The following is a 19,772-nucleotide window of genomic DNA, read 5'->3' as shown; positions in this document are numbered from 1 at the left end:
CCCGACGTCACTTCCTACCGGGATGTGCTCTGCCTGTCCTGACAAGTGAGCAATTCTGGGCAGGATTGGACCCCTTCGTTATGAGCCGGCAGGACCAGAACTAGGGAGCTGGATGCTCTCATCCAGTGCCGGCAGCTGAGATGCCAAAAACCTCAGTAGTGCTCTTCCTTTCTCTCCTCTGTGAGAACCGTGATCAGGTTCCACTGACCCAGGTGCCGAAATGGTCATGGTGTGAAGCATCAGGCTCTGTGTCCTCTCAGCGTCGTGAGCCAGCAGCAGGAGGGGTGTGTCTTCCTGGGGCCAGGCTCGCTCAGGCTGTGGAAGGCCTCAGCTCACGTGGGGAGGCACTGTCACACCTGTGGTAAGTGCCAGGGCCACCCCTGATCAGCCGTCCCCACCCCGGCAAGCCCAGTCTCCTTCTGTTGAGAGAAAGGCAGGCAGAGGAGCGATAGAAAGTCAGGTCCCACCCCATCGGGTTACGCGCCGGAGGAGTTTCTCAGGCCACAAACCAGGCGGCTTAAAACAACAGAAATTTATTCTCTCGCAGTTCTGGAGGCCAGAAGTTCAAAGTCAAGGTGTCCCAGGTTCATGCTCCCTCTGAGGGCTCTAGGGGAGGGTCGTTCCTTGCCTCTTCCAGCTCCTGGTGGCAACAGGCGTCCTAGGCTTGCGGCTGCGTCGCTCCCGTCTGTCTCCACATGGCCTTCTCGCTGTGTGTCTCCCCATTGTATAAGGGATTCTTCTTCTGTGTCGTTGATTTAGGGCCCACCTAAATCCAGGGTGGTCTCATCTCCAGATCCTGAAGCGGTTACATCTTCAAAGACCCCATTTCCAAATAAGGGCACGTTTTGAGGTTTCAGGTGGACGCGACTTGGGCGGGGGGGACACCTCAGCCCACCACCCTCGCGCAGGCTACAGTGTGGGTGTCCCAGCACTGGGTCCCCATGGGTGTCTGACTTCGGCACCGGCCGGGGAGGCTCTCCTCCAGGGTCTGAGTTGGGGGAGAGGCCTCAGTGAGTGTATGCAGCCGGGGGTGACGCTGCAGCCACCTGATGCTCAGTGCACGTGTATGCACTCCGGGCTCCTGCACTTGAACCCCCACCACCGGGCAGTGCGACTACTGTGCCAGCTGGTTTCCTGTGCCTTCCCCGTTCCTCCTCCTCAATCTCAGTTGTTTAGTGGTCCTCATTCTGCACCAGGTGCTGTTAACAGCACTTTACCTGCATTTTCTCATTTAACCTTCCTGAGATTGGCACATCCGGCATCTCTGTTGTATGCACAGAGAAACGTCGTGTAGAGGGTCAGGTCACTTGCCCAGGCAGGTGCTGGTCAGCTGCGGAGCTGGGGTTCGAACTGGCTCCAGCATCTGTGCTCTAAGCACTATGCTGTCTTACTTCTCATTGTAAAAAGTCAAAACTGCTGATAAATAAGCATCTCCTGGACCCTGTCCCAACCCCAAACCTCCGCCCCCTGCCAGGTAAGCACTGTTATCTGTTTGATCTCATGCCATTTCTCCTAGACCCTTGCAAGATGCATTTGCATATATTTATATGTCTACGCATAATTATAAAATTTCATTTTGTGGGATGCTATCAAATGATGCAATATGTCACCCTTTGGTTTTCAATTAATCATATGTTTTGAAGAGCCTTCCTTATCTGTAGGTGTCTTTGCCTTTATTCTCTTCGACTGCTGGGAACAGTCCCATGGTGTGCATATGTCACAGCTTATTTAACCATTTTCCTCCAGGGGGATGTTAGTCAGGTGACTGTGTTAAAAATCTCGATGAGTCCTCTGTGCACTTCCACAAGTAGTTCCCTAGGAAAGATCGCAGAAGAATTTGGGGTCAAAGTATTTGTACTGTCTTAAAAACTTTAGCCTTATTCAGCCAGTTGGACTGGTCGATTGACATTTATTTTCTGAGTGGCTTCTTGGTGCAGGACATGGGCTGTGCAGTGAGAATCACCCAGCTTCATACGCTGGCTCTGATCATTGCCAGCTGTGTGACCTTCAACCAGTTAAATAACTTCTCTGAGCCTGTTTCCTAACATCTTTAAAATCCTGTCTCCTGAAATTCCTTTGAGTCGAATGAATAGACTTGGGGGGAAGTACTGGCACCGTACCTGACACCTAGTAGGGTTTTATCAAATTTTGATTCTTATCCTGTTCCGTCTTTTATTTTCATGTGTTCTGGCCTTTGAGATTCTCTGTCTTTCAGTCCTAGTGTGTGACAAGTTCAGCAGCGTCATCGTCACTACTAGCAGTACAGTGTGATGCTTAAAATCTAAGCATCCTGAGTTCAGAGTCCCTCTCTGCTAATAATATCCAGCCGTGGGACCTTGAACAAGTTAATTAACCTTGTAGACCTCCGTTTCCCCTTTTACAAAATGATACTAATTTTAGTACCTCTACGTAGGAGTGTGTTGTATGGATTAAATGCAAGACACAGGCAAGGAGCATGGTGTCTGGCCCACAGTAAACATTTAAGAAAAGTCTGAACAAAGAAAACCTTTATGAGCATTCTTTACTACATACTGTGCACCTTGGAATATGCAGTAAATAGCTCTAGATCCTACCCTTGAAGAGTATATTCTAAGGAATTCGATAAAAGATTTACATTCTGGAAGGAATCAATACTTCTCCTATGTCAGAACATGAGTTATAGCATAAAGAAAGAATAATATGTGGGTAGTGCTTTATAATTCACTAAGCAAATTTATAGCAAGTTTGTAGCAAATTTATAGCAAATTCCTTTAACCACTGTGGGAGAGATGGTTTTCCTTCTGGTCAGATGGGGAAATCAAGGCTTAAAGAAGTACACAGCCTTGCCCTGTGTATTGTTCCACTAACCCCACATCCCACCTGAGGACTTGGCCTCAGATAGGGAAGCCCAGCAGTGACCCCAAAGGTGCATTGCTTTGGCAAGTAGTAAACTGGTCTGGAACCATCCACTCTGTCGGACACCTTAGGCAGAGACCTGTGAGCCTCAGTTTCCTCATCTGAAAAATTAAAAGACTGCATTACGTGATCAAGCAACTCGTTAGACATGGTTAATTTGAGTCTAATGTGAAATGTAACAGAAACAAAGCAGGATGTTGCTGTTTCATTTTAACTCTTTCCTGTTTTTCGATGTTGTTAGTCGGTAGGCAGTGATGGTATTTGCTCTCATTTCTTATTCATCTCCAGCGTTTGCTCTCATTTCCTATTCATTCTCCCCTTCAGTCTTTCCATTTTTCCGTCAGTTCTTCCCACTTTGTCTCTTAGTCTCACCTTATAAGTCCACCTTCCTCCTTTGTTCTTTCCCTCTCTGAGTCTTCCTGTCTCTTCCTTCTTCTTTGCTTCTTCCTCACTCTCTTGTGTTCTTTCTCTGTCATTCTTCCTGTTTTACTCGGTGCCCCCTTCGATCTTTCCCTTCCTCTGTCTCTCCCTCCCGTTTCCTCTCTCCTTCTCTGCCTCTCTCCGTCTTACGAAATTGCTCAGAATCGTCTCAGTTAAAAAATAAATATTAACCATCCGTCTGTTTTTTCTCCCCAATCCACAGTGAATATTTCTGATAGAAGTAATTAACACAAATTAAACTCACAACAGCTAAAAGCACACAGGGTGAAATTTATTATTGACTAAAAATCCATAGCGACTCAAATCTTCTTGGCTAATTTTGGATCTCTGCACGGTTTTGAAACAGGAGAATTAGGCTCGATGGAAATAATAACCACAAAAGGAAACTCAAAATAGCAGAAGTTATAAATCAGTAAAATTTGCTATGCTCCAAATGTTGATCAATGAATCAAATCATAATAAAATTTAAACACCAAAAAAAATCAATCCCAGTGAAAATAGTTTCCCCCAAAAATGGAAACAATTTATGCTATGCGAAACATCGATCTAGGAATTAAATTAGCTTAATGGAGTTTGTTCTGAAAGTGTTTCCTTGGTAAAAATGCATTAATGGTGGTATAATTTTGACTTTAAACTTTGTATTCACAAACTCAGAGTCAAAATATGATTCTAGGCCATTTTCCTAAAGCCAGTTTTAGAGTATCCTATGCCGATGGCAGGTACAGCTTCTGTGCCTATTGTGTCTGTTGACCAAGCAGGCACCTACCTGCAAAAATCGTCAGGCCTCACGGGTATCGCTTCTTGGGCTCGCCAATGCCCTTTACCCACGAATAACCCTGTGTCTGGGTGCTGGACGATGATGATAACGATACGCCAGCATCGCTTCTCTGCATAATGACGTCGTCACTGCCACAACTGTCTTCTGGGTTTACAGCAAATCTGCAACTCACAAAACACCTTCACTTCCATTTCCATCAGTCCTGTGAGAGAGCTCCTACTTCCCCATCTGACAGATGAGAAAACCGAAGCTCAGAGAGGTCCCATAACAAGGCCTCATTCACAGTGTGAGCAGAAGTGGATCTGAGCCCGATCTGCTGTCCCATAGTTGTCCGGATGTGCTGAGTGGCCTAAATTGCTGAGTGATGTGTTTCTCTTCCCAGCCAGGCTTTGATGTGACCTAAAAAAAAAAAAACTCAGTTATCATCAAAGAGTTGTTTAATTTTCAGTAACACTTTAGACTAGACCTCCAAAACACACACACAGATTTCATTAATTCATCAGAACAAGTCAATGTCTTGTACCAGGCTTCTTGAATGTTAATGAATGAATAATTAACTTTAACTATATAATTAGCCTTTAAATGTGCTGAGACCCCCAGAGAGCATCTGAAAACATGCACAAGGAGATGATGAGCTAAAACTGGAAATTTTGGGTTAGAGAATGTCAAGCCCTTTGACAATACAAGTCCCCACTGTCAAAGGTGCCAAGGTCTTTCTTTGTGTCCGAGAAATCAGATTCGCCAACGGACAATCTTGGGGCTACGTCAGGCCATTGTGCAGGTACAAGAGAGACTGACTGAACTAAGCAGATCAGATCTACGCACTCAAGCAAGCTGTAGCACCTCTTCAAAGCTGTTGAAAAATCTGGCAGGAAGCGGCTAAGTTAAAGTAGCATGGTGCACATGCGACAGCCTTCCTTCCTTCGCTTCCTCGCAAATTCGCAGAAAGGAGGTCTTATCTCCCCTCTTCCATTCTGAATTGCCGTCGTTTTAAATCATTTGCTTTCTTTGAGGACTGCCCATGACAAGGAGAGAGCGAGAGCACCCACACAGCCTCGATGATGCCTGGCAGGGGGCGGGCATGTCACGCAGCCAGCACAGAACAGTGTGGCATCCATTCCAGGCCCCCGTTCCGCGTCAGCCCTCATGTTGGGGAGCCAAAGCGTCGTTCTGTTTGTCACAACTGTTTGGAGAAGAGATTGCCCCTCTGTAGGGGGGTGAGTTGGGCTGGGTAGGGGCTCTGTCCCCATCACAGTTCTCAGATCCTGTCCTTTGAGCCTCTTCTGCCCAGTGGGAGAAGTACTTAGCCAGTGACAGCCATGTGGCCTCAGCGGGAGCTGAGAAGGTAGGGACAAAGAGATTTCCTCTCGAAAAGCAGAAGTTGCCGAGCGGGGTAGCATATCTGGGTTCTGTACCTGTGAGCCCTCAAGTGCCCAGCTGACTGCTCTGAGCTCTGAGGACCTCTCTCCCCCAGAGCTAGCCTTTTATCTCTGTGATGTTCCAAACGCAGAGCTGCCAGTTACCACGCAGCAGCCTAATATATCACTCTGTCCCCAGCGATCGCAACTCCAGTCCCCACAAATACTTTTGGTCTAAATTGGGCTTCAGTTTCAGGTAGCCTTTTTTTCCCTTTCTTCTCCTTTACCTTCAACAAGAAGCTGTGTCCATCTGTGCCTAAATATCTCACAAAGAAATGAGGTAGGATGTGCTGGGGCCAGAGACGTTTCTGTGGGGGTGACTCCAGACCTTACATGGCGATGCATCTGTTGGGAAAGAGACACTTGAAGCTGAACAGCCCACCAAAGCTTTTTAAATTTGGACTATTCTGGTCTCATTCTTGCTTCTTTTTTTATAGCATTAGGCTTGATTGACAGCTGCAACCCCCCGGTCTGAATTTCATAAGGAATAGAGCTGCCTCCACTTATTCCAGAGGTCTTCTAGACCATGTGCTTGTAATGATTATTTTGTGGCCTTTGGCATCAGACCCCATAAGTTCAAATGCTGCTCTGGGTGGTGGCAGAGAGTCACTTTACCTCTCAGTGACTCGGTTTCTCATCTCACAATTGGGATGGCAGTAGTATGGAAATCTGTGCACAGTTAGAAGGAGTAAATGACACGAGATAAGGCATATAAAGTTTCAGGACTGTATTTGTTACAAAGAATGCATAAAAGCTGTAAGCCCCTTTGCTGTAAAATCTGAATTCGATTGAATGCATCTGTGTGTCTTGTGCATTTGTTATGTGCCAAACACTGTGTACACATTAAACTTATATGATATCACTTTATTCCCAGGAGCCCTCGAAGGGCAGATATTGTCCGTTCCTTGCTCAGAGTCTTTGACCACAGAGCCCACATTCGAGGACGTCAGAGATTTTTGATTTTTTCTTTTTAACAACAGGAATATTTTTCTTTCAGTTGAAAAAAGATTTGTTATGAAATATGGTAATGATTTGCAGAAATCTGTCCTTAATGATTTAAACACCACTGTTGGACACCTCTTATGTGGTTGCCAGGTACAGTTTTAAATTTCCATCCAAGAAATGCATCAGCACGTAGTAGGTTAACAGGATGGGGAAAATTTCACCCCACGAGTACCAACAGATGGCCTTAACGTTTAAACACCCCTGTGCACACATATGTGTGTATTTATGTTTATTTTTTGAGGAATTAAGAGAGTTGGGTGAGGCTTAGACAGTCGTAATAAAACCCAGGTTCTTGGCATCTCCATGGCAACTCTGATATGTAAAGTATTGGCACTGCAAGCACCCCCGCTTCGTCACGAGGACAAACGCCATCCGCGGCCTGAAGCCCTCAGGGTACACGCGCTCTCCAGAGTCTCGGTTTCCCTATGGCGTGTGACAGAAGGTGACTGTTGTCTTGCAGACTCAAAGAAAGCCTCAGCTGGACCAGCATCTCAGCAGGGCCACCATGATTACCTCATTTCACAGAGGAGGGACTGGTAATTCAAAGACGGGAGCGACTTCCCCAAGGTCACGCCATTTAGACGAGAACTCAGATTCCTTTCACCTGCTCCTGTCACATGCCCTACGCAAACCTTTTAAAACTCCCCATCCCATATTACTTTTTTTTTTTTTTTCATCCTATATTTCCACAGTCGTCAGTATTCCTGGCTGTCCAGGAAGACTGTTACCTCTTGGTTTGTCAGCTCTCGTTAGCCGTCGCCATTGACAATGCCCAGTCTTCTCCCTCTTCTGCTTGGATGACCTCATCCCCCTTTAATACTCTCAGAGTAGAAAACCATGTCTCTAGTCCCACAGCCTTGGGATAAAAGCTTCAGAGTATTTCTGTTGGTGAGACAAGCCTTGCAGGCTCGCCCCACCTCTAACCATCGCAGAAACAAAAAATCAAGATGAAGAACACGGTCGTAAACCTTTCAAACAGCTTCGATTCCATCGGGAGTCCTTTAGCAGCTGTCTCTGAACGGATGCAGCATTTTACGTCCTTTCCCTGCCCACTTTTATTTGTCTTCACTTCACTGTTTTATGTTTTCCTGTTAAAAAAAAAAAAAGAAAGAAAGAAAGAAAGGCAGACAAGTTGAGAAAATGTCAACTTGGGTAATCTCCGATTTCATTTTCTTACCTACTTTCGAGTTGAAGTATCACCCATGGAGTTCAAGGGCGATCATTTCAGCCTTGTGAACTAACTTTAAAAGTTGATTATTGCAGTGCATGCCCCCTAATAAAAATCTACATAATGAATGATGCACCGCCATGCCATTGAGGGAGTCTGTGGTGCTCGCCTTTTGGGGAGGGGGGGCTGCCAACTGGGAGGGGCGCACAGGGCGATGATGATAATGTTCTATGCCTCTATGTGAGTGGTGATTTCAAGGATGTGTACGTATGTAATAATTCAGTGCTTTATTTCATAGGAGTTATACCTCAATAAAAATAAATGTATCAAAAGAAAAAAGAAAAAAAAAAGTGCCGTGTTCGTTGACACGAAACATGTTCACTCTGTGTGGTGTGAAATGAAAAAAAGAAAACAAAGCACAAAGTGGTCTGCGCGGTGACCATAGTTCGGGGGTTAGAACAGGGCTGGCCAGCGACGGCCCACGGGCCGGTCCGTTTGTGCACATCACCTTTTCCTGGAACAGAGCTGAGTTCATTCGTTTACGTGTCATCTGTGCTCTGGCTTCCTAGAGCTGCTGGGACGAAGTACCACAAACTGAGAGGCTTAACCAACAGGAACGCTTTGCCTCATAGTCCTGGAGACCGGAAGTCCAAGATCGAGGCGTCGGAGGGCCATTCGCCTGTTCTCCGAAGGCCCTCGGGAGGGGACCCGTCACAGCCCGTCCCCTGGCTTCCGGTAGCCCCTTGACTTGTGGCACCATCCCTCCCACTCTCACGTGGCGTTCTCCCGTGTGTGCGTCTGTGGCCACATTTCCCTTTTTTTTATGAAGACACCAGTTGTATTAGATTCAGGGCCCACCTACTCCAGGGTGACCTCATCGTAGCTCACTGTATCGCCAATGACCCTATTTCCAAATCAGGTCACATTCTAAGGCCCTGGAGGGGGGCGCTAGGGCTTCAACATATGAATTTTGGGGTGAGGGACACCGTTCAGCCCATAATATGTTACAGTGGCAAAGTTGGTGAGTTGCCACACAGACCATATGGCCCACAAAGCCTAAACTGTTTATCGTCTTTCTGGAAAAGTTACCAATCCTTGTTTTAAAAGATGTATGTGTGTGTGCGTGTGTGACTGTGCGTGTGCACCTGCCCACGCGTAAAAACTTCGGAAGGTTGTTCACTGATACGCTAACAGGGGTTTGCCTCTGACTTGTAGAATTATGAGTGATTTTAATTTTTAGTGTATTCTTAGTATGTTCTACATTATTTGGGTTTCTTAAAATTATTATGTTATAATTTTCTTAAGATAAATATACAGTAAGCATGTCTCTTTCAGAGGGAAGAAACATCATTTATGTGTAGTCCCTCTCCCCTCCCACCGGCCCCTCCAAACTCTCTGGCCCCTCACCGGTCTGCTTTGTTCTGATGTAAACCTTTTAAGTAGGCCGACATCCTCCACCGTGGGGAGTGCTAAGGGCAGCACTTAACAAACCAGCAAACTCTACTGTTTACTCACTTGGGCATAAGGATTCTTCAGGTCTTTATTTAACTGCCTCTTGTAAGTTGAAGCAAAAAAGTTCTGGCTTTTATCTCCTCATTAAAAATAGATCCTTTTATGACAAGAGGATGGAGCGGCCGTGAGTCGTCATCTCCAGTGTGAAAGTGTGTGATTCTGGGTTAGGCCTTGGGGGGCCGTGCCCCGAGAAGGTACCCCCAGCCATCCCCATGACTCTCTGGTTTCTTGTCGTTGCAGGAAGCTGGACGCGTTCATCTACGATGCGGCGGTCTTGAATTACAAGGCTGGGCGGGACGAAGGCTGCAAGCTGGTGACCATTGGGAGTGGATACATCTTTGCCACCACTGGTTACGGAATTGCCCTCCAGAAAGGCTCCCCTTGGAAGAGGCAGATTGACTTGGCCCTGCTTCAGTTTGTGGGCGATGGTAAGACCGTGGGTGGCCCCCTGCTTGGGGGGACTAGAGACCTTCATGCTCTCTGCTTTCTCGTTGGCTTTCCTTCCAGTTGCTCTCTGTGTGACGAATTTGTTCATTAAAAGTTTTTATTGGGCGCCTATCCCATGATACCATGGTTCTTTAGGTTGCTTATAATGGAAATCAATTATAGGCAACTAAATTTTGTAAAAGAATTTATTTTAAGGATGCAGAAGTGTTCATGTCAGTGAATTTAGGAAAGAGTTGAGCTGATAGATTTAGAGGAAAAAAAAGCAGGAACCAGACAGTCCTGGGGCCTAAACGGCAGGAATTCACAGGTCCTCTCTCTATAGCAATGCTTCTCAGTGGGAGGGGGATTTTCCCACTCGGGGACACTTGGCTGTGTATGGAGATATTTTTGATTGTCACGACCCAGGAGGCTGTTTGCTACTGGCATCTTGTGGGTAGAGGTCAGGGATGAGGGATGGTTGCTGGAAAAGGCCTCACGATGCCCAGGACAGTCCCCCACATCTCAAAACAGAATTATCTAACCCCCAATCTTAGTACTGCTAAAGCTAAAGACCTCCGCTCTAGATCCGTGAGACCATATAACCAGCCGACGGTGAGTCCCAATCTCTAGTCTCTCAATTCTAAAATTCAAATCCCAGAGGAAAGATTACAAGTGTATTTTGGGTCAAGGACCCACCAGGAGTGAATAAAGGGTGGGGCTGCGTTATACTAACACAACAGCTCCTGTTATTCTATGAAGGAATGAATGAGAGGCAATTTCTAGAAAAGGAATAGTGAGCAGAAATCTCATAGGTTTTCAGTATAGTCCACCCCTTGACTTTCTATCGTGCAAAAAATATATATATATATATACACACACACACACACACACACACACACACACTTTCCACCCTCATAGAGCTCTAGTCTAATGGGATAGTGGCATTTATGGAACTGTAGAGCTAGTTGGGCCAACTCTGTCTTTGGCAGCATTTCCCCTGTCTGTGCTTCTCCATTTCCTGGTTGGCAGTTTTACCACAGCCTGGAGTTCCATGACATCATTTTCAGGGGCCTGTCATGGTTCAGCTGGCAAGTCGATTTCCCTCTGAGATAGGAGCAAATCCAGCAGACATGGCAGGTTAACACTGGAAACTTGAGTAAGTGCGAGTAGGGTACAGAGGCTCAGGGCCAAGGGCAGAAGCTGCATTCAAGAACGAGTGGAGGCTACATTCGGAGTGGTGCAGAATGTGCTATGCTGTCTAGAGCTGGGGGAGGAAAATCTGGCAACCACAATGGCCAGATACAATATTGGAATGGACAGCGGTTCGTGCATAGGGTTGGTGTGAATTTTAACAAAATACATAATGCTTTGCAGCTTCTCGTCCTCTTTCTACTCCCAGAATTAAACCCTAGATTCTCAAAGTGCCATCAGGAAAGCTAGATGTGTTTTATATTTAACCCCCAAGTAAGAACATCTGATTCTTTGAATTCCCTGTAGGGCATTTGTACCTTCCTCAGATCATGAGCCATGTTCTCTGCTGTGTAATAGTGATTGTGGCTGTGCTGGTCAGCTGTTGCTGTGAAATCTTAGAGGCGTACAACAATAAGCATCTATTTTGCTCACGGGAGTGCAGGTTTGATTGGAGAAGCTCTGCCTCGGGCTGTGATGGCTAGGGTGACTCTACTCTCTCTGCAAGCCACAGATCTGCTGTGTGCTCTCTGCTCTTCATATGTTTATTCTGCATCTCAGGCCGAAAGGGCAGCAGCCGCCTCGGAGAAGCTCTTTTCTTGGCTGTGTCCAAGGCACAAAAAGGAACATTTAACTGCACATGTCTATCTCAAGTCTCTGCTTTGTCACTATTATATCTATTAACACCCTTCTGTCTAAAGCAAGTCAGATGGCCAAGCCCAAGGCCAAGGGGTTGGAGGTATGCTCTACCTTTTATGGAAAGAATTTTGGAGTTATACGACAAGGGGTATGGACACAGAGAGAGGTGAAGAATTGGGGCTAATCGTTTTATCTACCAGAGTGGTTGTCCTAAGCAACCGTACATGAGGTGAACTACTCAACAAACGAGAGCCTTGTTTCCAGCAGCGAACACCACAGAATCCTGAATGTAGCAGATAACTGGTCAGTGAAGGATTGATTGCATGAATAAATACGCATATGGATGAATGGTTACTACTGGGATGTATTTCATTTGACAGGAAACTTTTAAATACGATGGGCAGCTGTCGAATAACGAGTTCTAACTCCACTCCTACCTAACGTTGCGGTCGCTTTCGCAGCATCCGTTCTGAAACAGCAGCATATTTAGGGAGTAGGATATGCCAGTGATCACACTGGATGTATTACCTGTGTTCTTTAATTTAACATTCGTAACAATCACACGAAGTTAAGTATTGCTTATACCCATTTCACAGAGGGGGAAACTGAAGCTCAGAGGGCTTGTGAGTCCCCGAGCTAGAAAGGGGCAAAGCTTCTCCTTAAGGGGCCTCACTCTGGAAGGAGATCAATTATGTGAGGCTCCTGTTACGTTTAATTCACTAAGATGTTTTTCAAAACTGGTTAATTAGACACATGAGATTTATAGACTCTTTAGGAATAAATAATTTAGTACATTTCTGAATTAAATCTATTGTCCCATTTATAAATATTTCCGTGAAAGAGGTGATTTTCTTAGCCTCTTCTGTGAATGGATACAAAAACGTTGACCTGAAAAGATTGGTGTGAGGATGAAGGAGAAAATGCATGTCAAGAACATAGCTAAGCACAGCACCTGGAAATAGGAATGGTTCAATAAATGCTAGCTGCTACCATTATCATCATCACCATCAACATCATCATTAGCATTGTCATCACCATTATTATCACCAACACCACCACCACTGCCATCATCATCATCATCATCATCATCACCACCACCATCACTGTCATCACTATCTTTCTCCTCCTCTTCTTCATTGTGACTGTCCATCCACATCTCCATATTCAACATGCCTTCTTTAGTGTTGTGTTGGCAATAATATGGTCAAGTCAATATCATGGAAACAACATTTCTGATGCCGAACAGAAAATTTCTTCTTTGTGGCAAATAAAAAGTAAAGGCATCCGGATAGGCCAGAGGTGTGTTCCTTGTACTAGCAGAGCATCTAGATTCTTGCAGATATTTTCTGTCCCGGCTCATTGCTCTCCTGGTCAGACTGTTGGGGTTGGAAATGTGTCTTCTCAGCTTCATCTTTAGAGACCATCTGGATGCAAAGACATCAGAGAGAAAATGATATTGCTCCAGGGGGCGTCTTAACATAATCTTCCCGGAAAGCCATGACCAATTCTGAATGTCTCTCTAGGAGTAAATACATGAATTAACACAGCTGCATAAATATTTCACTTATCTTATGCAGCTTCGGCAGGATTAATTATACTCTAAAATTAGACCTGTAAAGAGCACAGCGCTGAGCGGTACCTAATTATTATTCATCCTCTAGAATGGAGTGTTTATCTCTTGTTATAGAGTAGCTTCGGTGGACGATTACGAGTCTAATGAGTGTCAAAAGTATAAAAAATTTTTCCTAACGAGCTGTGTAAATATAACCTTTGAGTGGAGTGTTTGGTTATTGAGGGAACCTCTTACGTGAAGCCCGCCAGGCCTTTCCCCACGGAAAGGGCTATTGATCTGCCTTAAGAGATAGACAAGGTCCCAGTAAGACCTTACGTTCCTTCTCCTGTATAATTGTTGTGTCCTTTGCTCTCATTAGTTTAGCAACAACAGTATTTGGCATTGACCACGAATATCTGACATTTACTGAGAAACATACCTCCCTAGGCACTGATGTTCCAAGAAGGTGATGTCACCATCTTTTTCTTCTATCCTTCAAGGAACTTACAGTCTGCTTGGTTGGCAATGTATAAACTTAAAATACCTCATCTCAAAATACGAACATATTTATGATAATTCACACATGTGAATTAATATATACACATATATGTATATTCTTAGGTATCTCGGATAGGTGAGAGAGTAGTCAGGGAAGAACATGAGATACACTAGTTTTGTTTTTTTTTTAATGGAAGAATGAAAGGACTGAAAAAAATCACAAAGAAAACAAATGTAGTGAGATTTAGACAAAGAGTAGAATGGGCCAGAGTCCAAAGCCTCATTCATTAACTCATTCAGCCACCAGCAAATATCTATTGAGTACCCGGTACCTCTCTGGTGCCTAAAAGGTGACATGTGAGGGAGAGTATAAAAAATGAGTAAGTTTGGGACCTAAAAATGGCATTTCTGGCTTCAAAGGGGAGGTTAAAGCAGATCTCATAGGTCCTACCAATCTCATGGATTTCGTAAATTTTTAATGTAGTTCCGGGATTTGAAGAGACAGAAGGAAGATCTGAGAGGTTAAAGCCTTTTTGATGTATAGAGGCCAGCAAGAAGATATTGAGGAGAACAGATTGTAAAGTAATATTATTCAGAAGCAACTGATGCTGAGAAAAAACAAGGAAACGATTAATTTTGAGCCCACACGCAGTGGTCCAGTTTCATGCCAAGTACATCACAAATGATCTTAGTAACTCTTTATACAACACTCTGGAATCGATCTTATTATCTCCATATTGCAGAGCAGGAAATTGAAGCTCGGTTGGGTTTAGTGGGCTACATCAGAGCTTCCCAAATTTTAACCTGAACAGGAATCACCTGGATGAGTTTCAGTAGGTCTGAGGAACGGGGGCTTGAGATTCTGCATTCCCAACAAGCTCCAGGTCATGCTGATGTTGCTGGCCTATGGACAACATCCTGTATAGATTTTTATAGAGTTCAAAATTGAACCGGGTTCATGTGACTCTGGTTTTGATTGTCTTTCCATTAAACCATAATGCTGGGAGAAATCTTGGTTGCTAGTGGCCAGATCGTCTTAGCTATAAGTAATACGCTTTAGCGTTGAGAAGCATTTAATCTTCTATTTTGAGCTTTGCTCGGTCTTCATGGTTGTCGATTTATTTCTAAACTCAGAAATGCATTGCTCATCTCTGGTATCTAGTCGAGTTCACTGAACAAATAAAATTAAATATATGTATTTATCATATGTTTTTACTAATTATTTATATGGTATATGCCATTGTATATATGACAGATATCATATGTGAAATATTTGAAAGATATGACACATGTATCTCTTATATTAGTATTGTGTTAATAGGTGACCGACTCAACCCATTTTATTGGGACCCTCCCAGTTTTAAAACTAGCTAGAGACCCTAATAATATTATATTGGGGCATATAAGATAGATAACATACATGAAATAGTTAAAGGATACCATATATATCATTTCGGTTAGATAGATACTTTGGGTGCCTAGCCATTCCCTTTGTCCTTTTTGTACTGCAACTTTGCAAGCCATCATTTTGAAGACTCTCTAGATTGATAACAAATTGATAACGCTCACTTTGCTCTTATATTAATAAGGAACCTTGATGCAGTTGACTGTAGAACCGTGGAAAGCACCAGTGTTGCTCACAGATCTCCGAGTGGGAGTATGCTGGAGAGGAGTCCACAGAGAAGCCCACGTGGGCCAGCATTAATGTTCCTCTTCCTTTGTTGGCTGCTCTTCCACTGAGGCATGCAGGCTGGCTTTTGGTGGCGTGGGACCCCATGCTGCCAGCCAGAGTAGAGAGTGCCTGTGAGGTTGCAGAAGTTCTTTTGTGTAGCTAATTAGGATTCTCATAAATTGCTCTGAACCACTGGAGGAGTTGCTAATATTCTCAGCACTGCCCTTGTCCAGCTTGCCAGCTTAATGCCTTTGGGCTGACGTCCAGGTCTTGGGGACAGCTGGACACCCTGCAGCTTGGGTGGGGATGACTGCCGAGGCCTCCTCTCCAAGGATGGATCCGTTTGTGAGCGGCCTTTGCAGCCTGTCTTCTTAGGGCTGGCTGCGTGGGCTGTGGAAAGTGTTGAAGGCCCCCTCACTTCACAATATTTTCCCCATTCAACTTTCTACAGCGTCTGAAATTCGCCATCCGAAGTCTTTTTTCCAGTAAACATTGACTTTTTCATGCAACCCCCTTTAAAAGTGGAGTTCCTTCTTCCCTCTTCTCCCAACCCCATTTCTTGATTTGACGTTCAGCTCACGTGCCCCTCCATGAAGACTTCCTTAAAATCTGCAGTTCTGAACTAGATACCTTGTAAACTGTAAACTCCTTTAGCTCCATGCTTATGGTTTCTTGTGGCATTTAGCAAAGCAAGACAAGTGAAGGGGTAACCTAGAAGGTTCTATATCTCCCTACTCGTATGGCTTTGGGCAAATTAATTTCTGAGTTTCGGTTTCCTCGTCTTTAAATCAGAATTGTTTACGGGTTAAGTATGAAAACAAGCATTAAGAAAATAGCCCAGTGCTTGGCACATATTAGATGCCTACTCATTGCTGACCTGTCTCTGTCCCCCGGGCCACTGCAGTACACTACATTATAAGTCCCTTGAAGGCATACTCTGTCGTGCCCATTCTTGTCACCTTTCCCTCCCCTAGGACTCACTGCTGAGCCTGGCACACAGTAGGTGTTCAAATTCGTTGAATGAATGAATAAACAAATTAAGAGATTTGAAAACACTTACAGGTCTACTTTATTTTTTTATTTTAAATTAGTTTCAAGTATACAGTACCTTGGTTAGACATCTATATAGTTCATAAAATGATCCCCCCAATTGCTCCCTCCCTCCTCTGTCCCTCCACCTGGCCAACATATTAATGCTAACTGCATTCCCTATGTCATGCTTCCCAAACCTCCTCCTCTCTATCTGTCACCAAATTGTCCACTCTATTTGAGTCTGTTTTTGATTAGTTTTGTTCTTTTCCTCGGATTCCGCATGTAAGTGAAATCATATGGTATTTATCTTTCTCTATCTGACTTAAACACCTTCTAGGTTCATCAAGGCGATATCTTTTTCCATCCTCTTCCTTTTAGTCTGTGTGAGTCTTTTAATCTGAAGTGAGTTTCTTGTAGACAGTATGTAGGGGTCTTGTTTTCTTATCCATTCATCCACTCTCTCTTTTGGTTGGAGCACTTAATTCTTTCCCATTTGAGGTACTTGTTGATAGGAATGTAGTTGTTACCATTTTTTATTACTGCTTTTGATACATGTTTTTTCTCCTTAAAGAAGTCCCTCCAATAGTTCCTGTAACACTGGCTTGGTGGCAATAAATTCCTTTAGCTTATTTTTATCTGTCCTTCAACTCTAAATGATAGCTTTGCTGGATAAAATATTCTTCGTTGTACTACAGGTTTGCTTTTGTAGGACTTGTTCCATCAATTAAATATCTTCTTTAGTGAAGGGGATGCTATTTTCTTTCGGAAGGACATTAGGTGTCCCTAGGGAGAGAGACACAGGAGTTGATCACTAAATCCCTGTCCAATCTGACAATGTTCCCATGATCACTGTGAGACAAGCAGCTCCCCCACTGTCTAATCCGTGTGCAGCGGTGGTCCAGATCCCTGTTTTACTTACTCTTTTTAACACATCCTCTGGGATGCACATCACCGGCAAAATGATTTTATTTCCTGGTTTTTAGAACTGGAGCAGATCATAAATTCTTACTGAGTTTGTGGTTCGTGATCAAGTGAGTAAACAAGAAAAAGAGCTTGGCAAACTGTGGCCAAAACTATGGCAACAGCCCAAATCCAGCCACTGCCTGCTTTTGAAAATAAAGTTTTATTAAAACACAGCTACATCCATCCATTCAGATGTTGCTTATGGCTGCTTTCACACTGCAACGACAGAGTTGATTTGTTGCGACAGAAACCGTTTGACCTGCAAAACCCCAAATATTTACTGCCTGGCAGTAAATATTTACGGTTTTTCTCCTTTCTAGAAAAACCGTAATAGCTCCCGGTCTTAGACTGTCTGGAGAAAGACAAGGATAGATAAGACTTCAAATTGTAGGTTATCCAGCTCTCCTAAGGGAAGAGAAAAGAATAGTGAAACAGGAAGGAAGGAGAGGGAAAGAGGAAGAGATAGAAAAAAACAGAGGAGGAAAGGGAGAGATGAGGAGGCAAAGAAAGGAAGGAGAGGAGAGATCAGAGAGATGTGTGCTGGGTGACGAGTCAGGCAGTAACCAGCCTGGGCATCTACAGAGCAGGCTGGGTTTGTTCCGCTGAGCAGTTAGCCACGTTGCAGATGAAACCGAAGAGGTCTGAGAGTGTCAACTGACCCATCCTGGCTCTGTGGTGAAGCAAGGCACAGACCACTGGCTGACTCACTCTCGCCTTGGAGATGTCTGATCTTTCTCCCGCTGGCTTCCCCTGCCAGCAGCTCTTCGTGACATAGGTCCCTGTGTCCTCAGATGACTCAGCAACATCCTATTGCAACCGGCATCCTTGGCCCATTTAAAGAGATAAATGCCAAAATAAGGATGGGGGCTTTGGGGGAGAGGAGGTGGCAAGAATCTGAGAACCCTTTCGAGAGGGAGAGACGATTTTCCATGTCTCTAAATGGAAGTTTCAACAGCAACCATTATCACTGTTGTTTTTATAGACATTTATAATAATAGGTAATGCTTATGGAGGAATAATTATGGGTCACAGAAGAATCTCAGTCCTTATATGTCTTAATCATTCTGTCCTCACGTTGATTAAATGGCATGAGTTATGATTATTAATCCCAGTTTACAGATGAGGAAACTGAGTCACAAGTAAGTTAAGTAAGGGGTCCAAGCTAGTAAGTGGCAGACCTGAGATCTAGTCCCAGGCAAGCCGGCTCCAGGGCCTTTAACCATTATGCGATATCGCTCCTCCTTTTCTTGCTACAGTCTTCATAGGCATCTCATAAGGCAGGTTCTCTCATCTGAAAAAGGGCAAAGCTGTGATTTAAATTCAGGTCGATCAGAATCCAGTGCGCCTTCTTCTTTCACTGAAGGAATAACGTCAGTCCCCTTGCAGACGATGCCAGGCAAAATAACTCAGCGAGGTTGGGGGCGAGCGAGAAAAGTGACCTACACTTTTTTTCCATTTTTCTACGAAAAAGGAGACTCGTCCGTGCCCTGGGCCTCTGCACCACGGGAACAAGCTCAGCCTAATTTTTGAGATCATTCGACCCTGGTAGTTAGGGGAAAACTCAGGACCCAGAAGCAAGAGATGAGAAGGAATGAAACAAGGGCAGAATGTAATTAAGAGGAGTCAGATGTTTGGCCCCGATATGGGCTTGCAGAGCAGCCTTTCCAGGTTCACAAAGACCCATTCCGTCGCCTAAATTGCTTGTTCCCCACAGAGCTCCTCCGAGCTGCATAATCTCCAGCATTTCAGAAAGTTATTGTTCCTTGCTAAACATGTTTTAATCACATTGAGACTTCAAGGCCGAAACACAGTTTGGGCTGAACTAGGCTAATCTGTAAATCACGAACTTACAAGTCAAGTTGGCAAAGATGAGGTGCCATTGACGGAGCCCCCCAATTCATTCACCCATTTGGTCATTCATTTGTTCATTCTCCACGTAAACAGTCATTCAACAAAGAATAACCAAGCAGCTTTGAAGCTCCAGGTGGTGGGATATAAAAATGACTAAAGATTCCTGCTCTATTGTCCTTGACAGTTACCTTACTTATAAAGATGCTCCTGACATTTTTATGCCCATCAGACTCAATTGGGAAGCCTGTGGAAAATAATCTAATTTTCAACCCCCTGGGGCATTTTTACATCCTCTCTGGGATATTTTAATACACAATAAGATTTCAGAACCACTCTTTAGAATAGCAATATTTAGCATTTAGAAGCATTTATTCTCTGATTGGCAAGTACTAGATACAAATGTCAGTGGCCGACAGACCACTCATTTGGAGGTCCATGAAGTTAGATCTTGGCCCTGTGTTTTGTTCATCCTCCTCCTCTCAGGGCTGCTAACTGAGTTCCCATATTCAGAGCCCTTGGCGACTGTGAAAACCTGAGGAATAAATGGTGTGGAACTTGTAAGCGTCCACCTGCCCGGTGATCACAGGAAGGAGCAGAGGAGATTCAGGGGTGGGCTGGGAATGGCAGAAGCAGACAAATAGGCTTTAATGTTAAGCTTTCTCGTTCAGGAAAGAACAAAATAGACATGAAAATGTTTGTTACTTGCAAAGATTTCGTTTTCATGTAATAACAGC

General features: G+C 44.4%; 1 protein-coding gene across 1 annotated transcript in view; it reads left to right on the top strand.

Annotated features, from left to right (window-relative positions):
• The window catches only part of GRIN2A (glutamate ionotropic receptor NMDA type subunit 2A), a 376,686-nt gene that overhangs the window by 333,714 nt on the left and 23,200 nt on the right, over positions 1–19,772 (top strand). The window contains exon 13 of the mRNA XM_011358418.1: positions 9,458–9,645. Coding sequence (XP_011356720.1) covers positions 9,458–9,645 — 188 coding nt within the window. The remainder of the gene's footprint in view (positions 1–9,457; positions 9,646–19,772) is intronic.

This window comes from Pteropus vampyrus, unplaced genomic scaffold (assembly GCF_000151845.1).
Source record: "Pteropus vampyrus isolate Shadow unplaced genomic scaffold, Pvam_2.0 Scaffold40, whole genome shotgun sequence".
In the NCBI taxonomy this organism is placed as follows: domain Eukaryota; kingdom Metazoa; phylum Chordata; class Mammalia; order Chiroptera; family Pteropodidae; genus Pteropus; species Pteropus vampyrus.
Note: the sequence above shows the minus strand (reverse complement) of the source record. Positions and strands in the feature narration are given on the sequence as shown.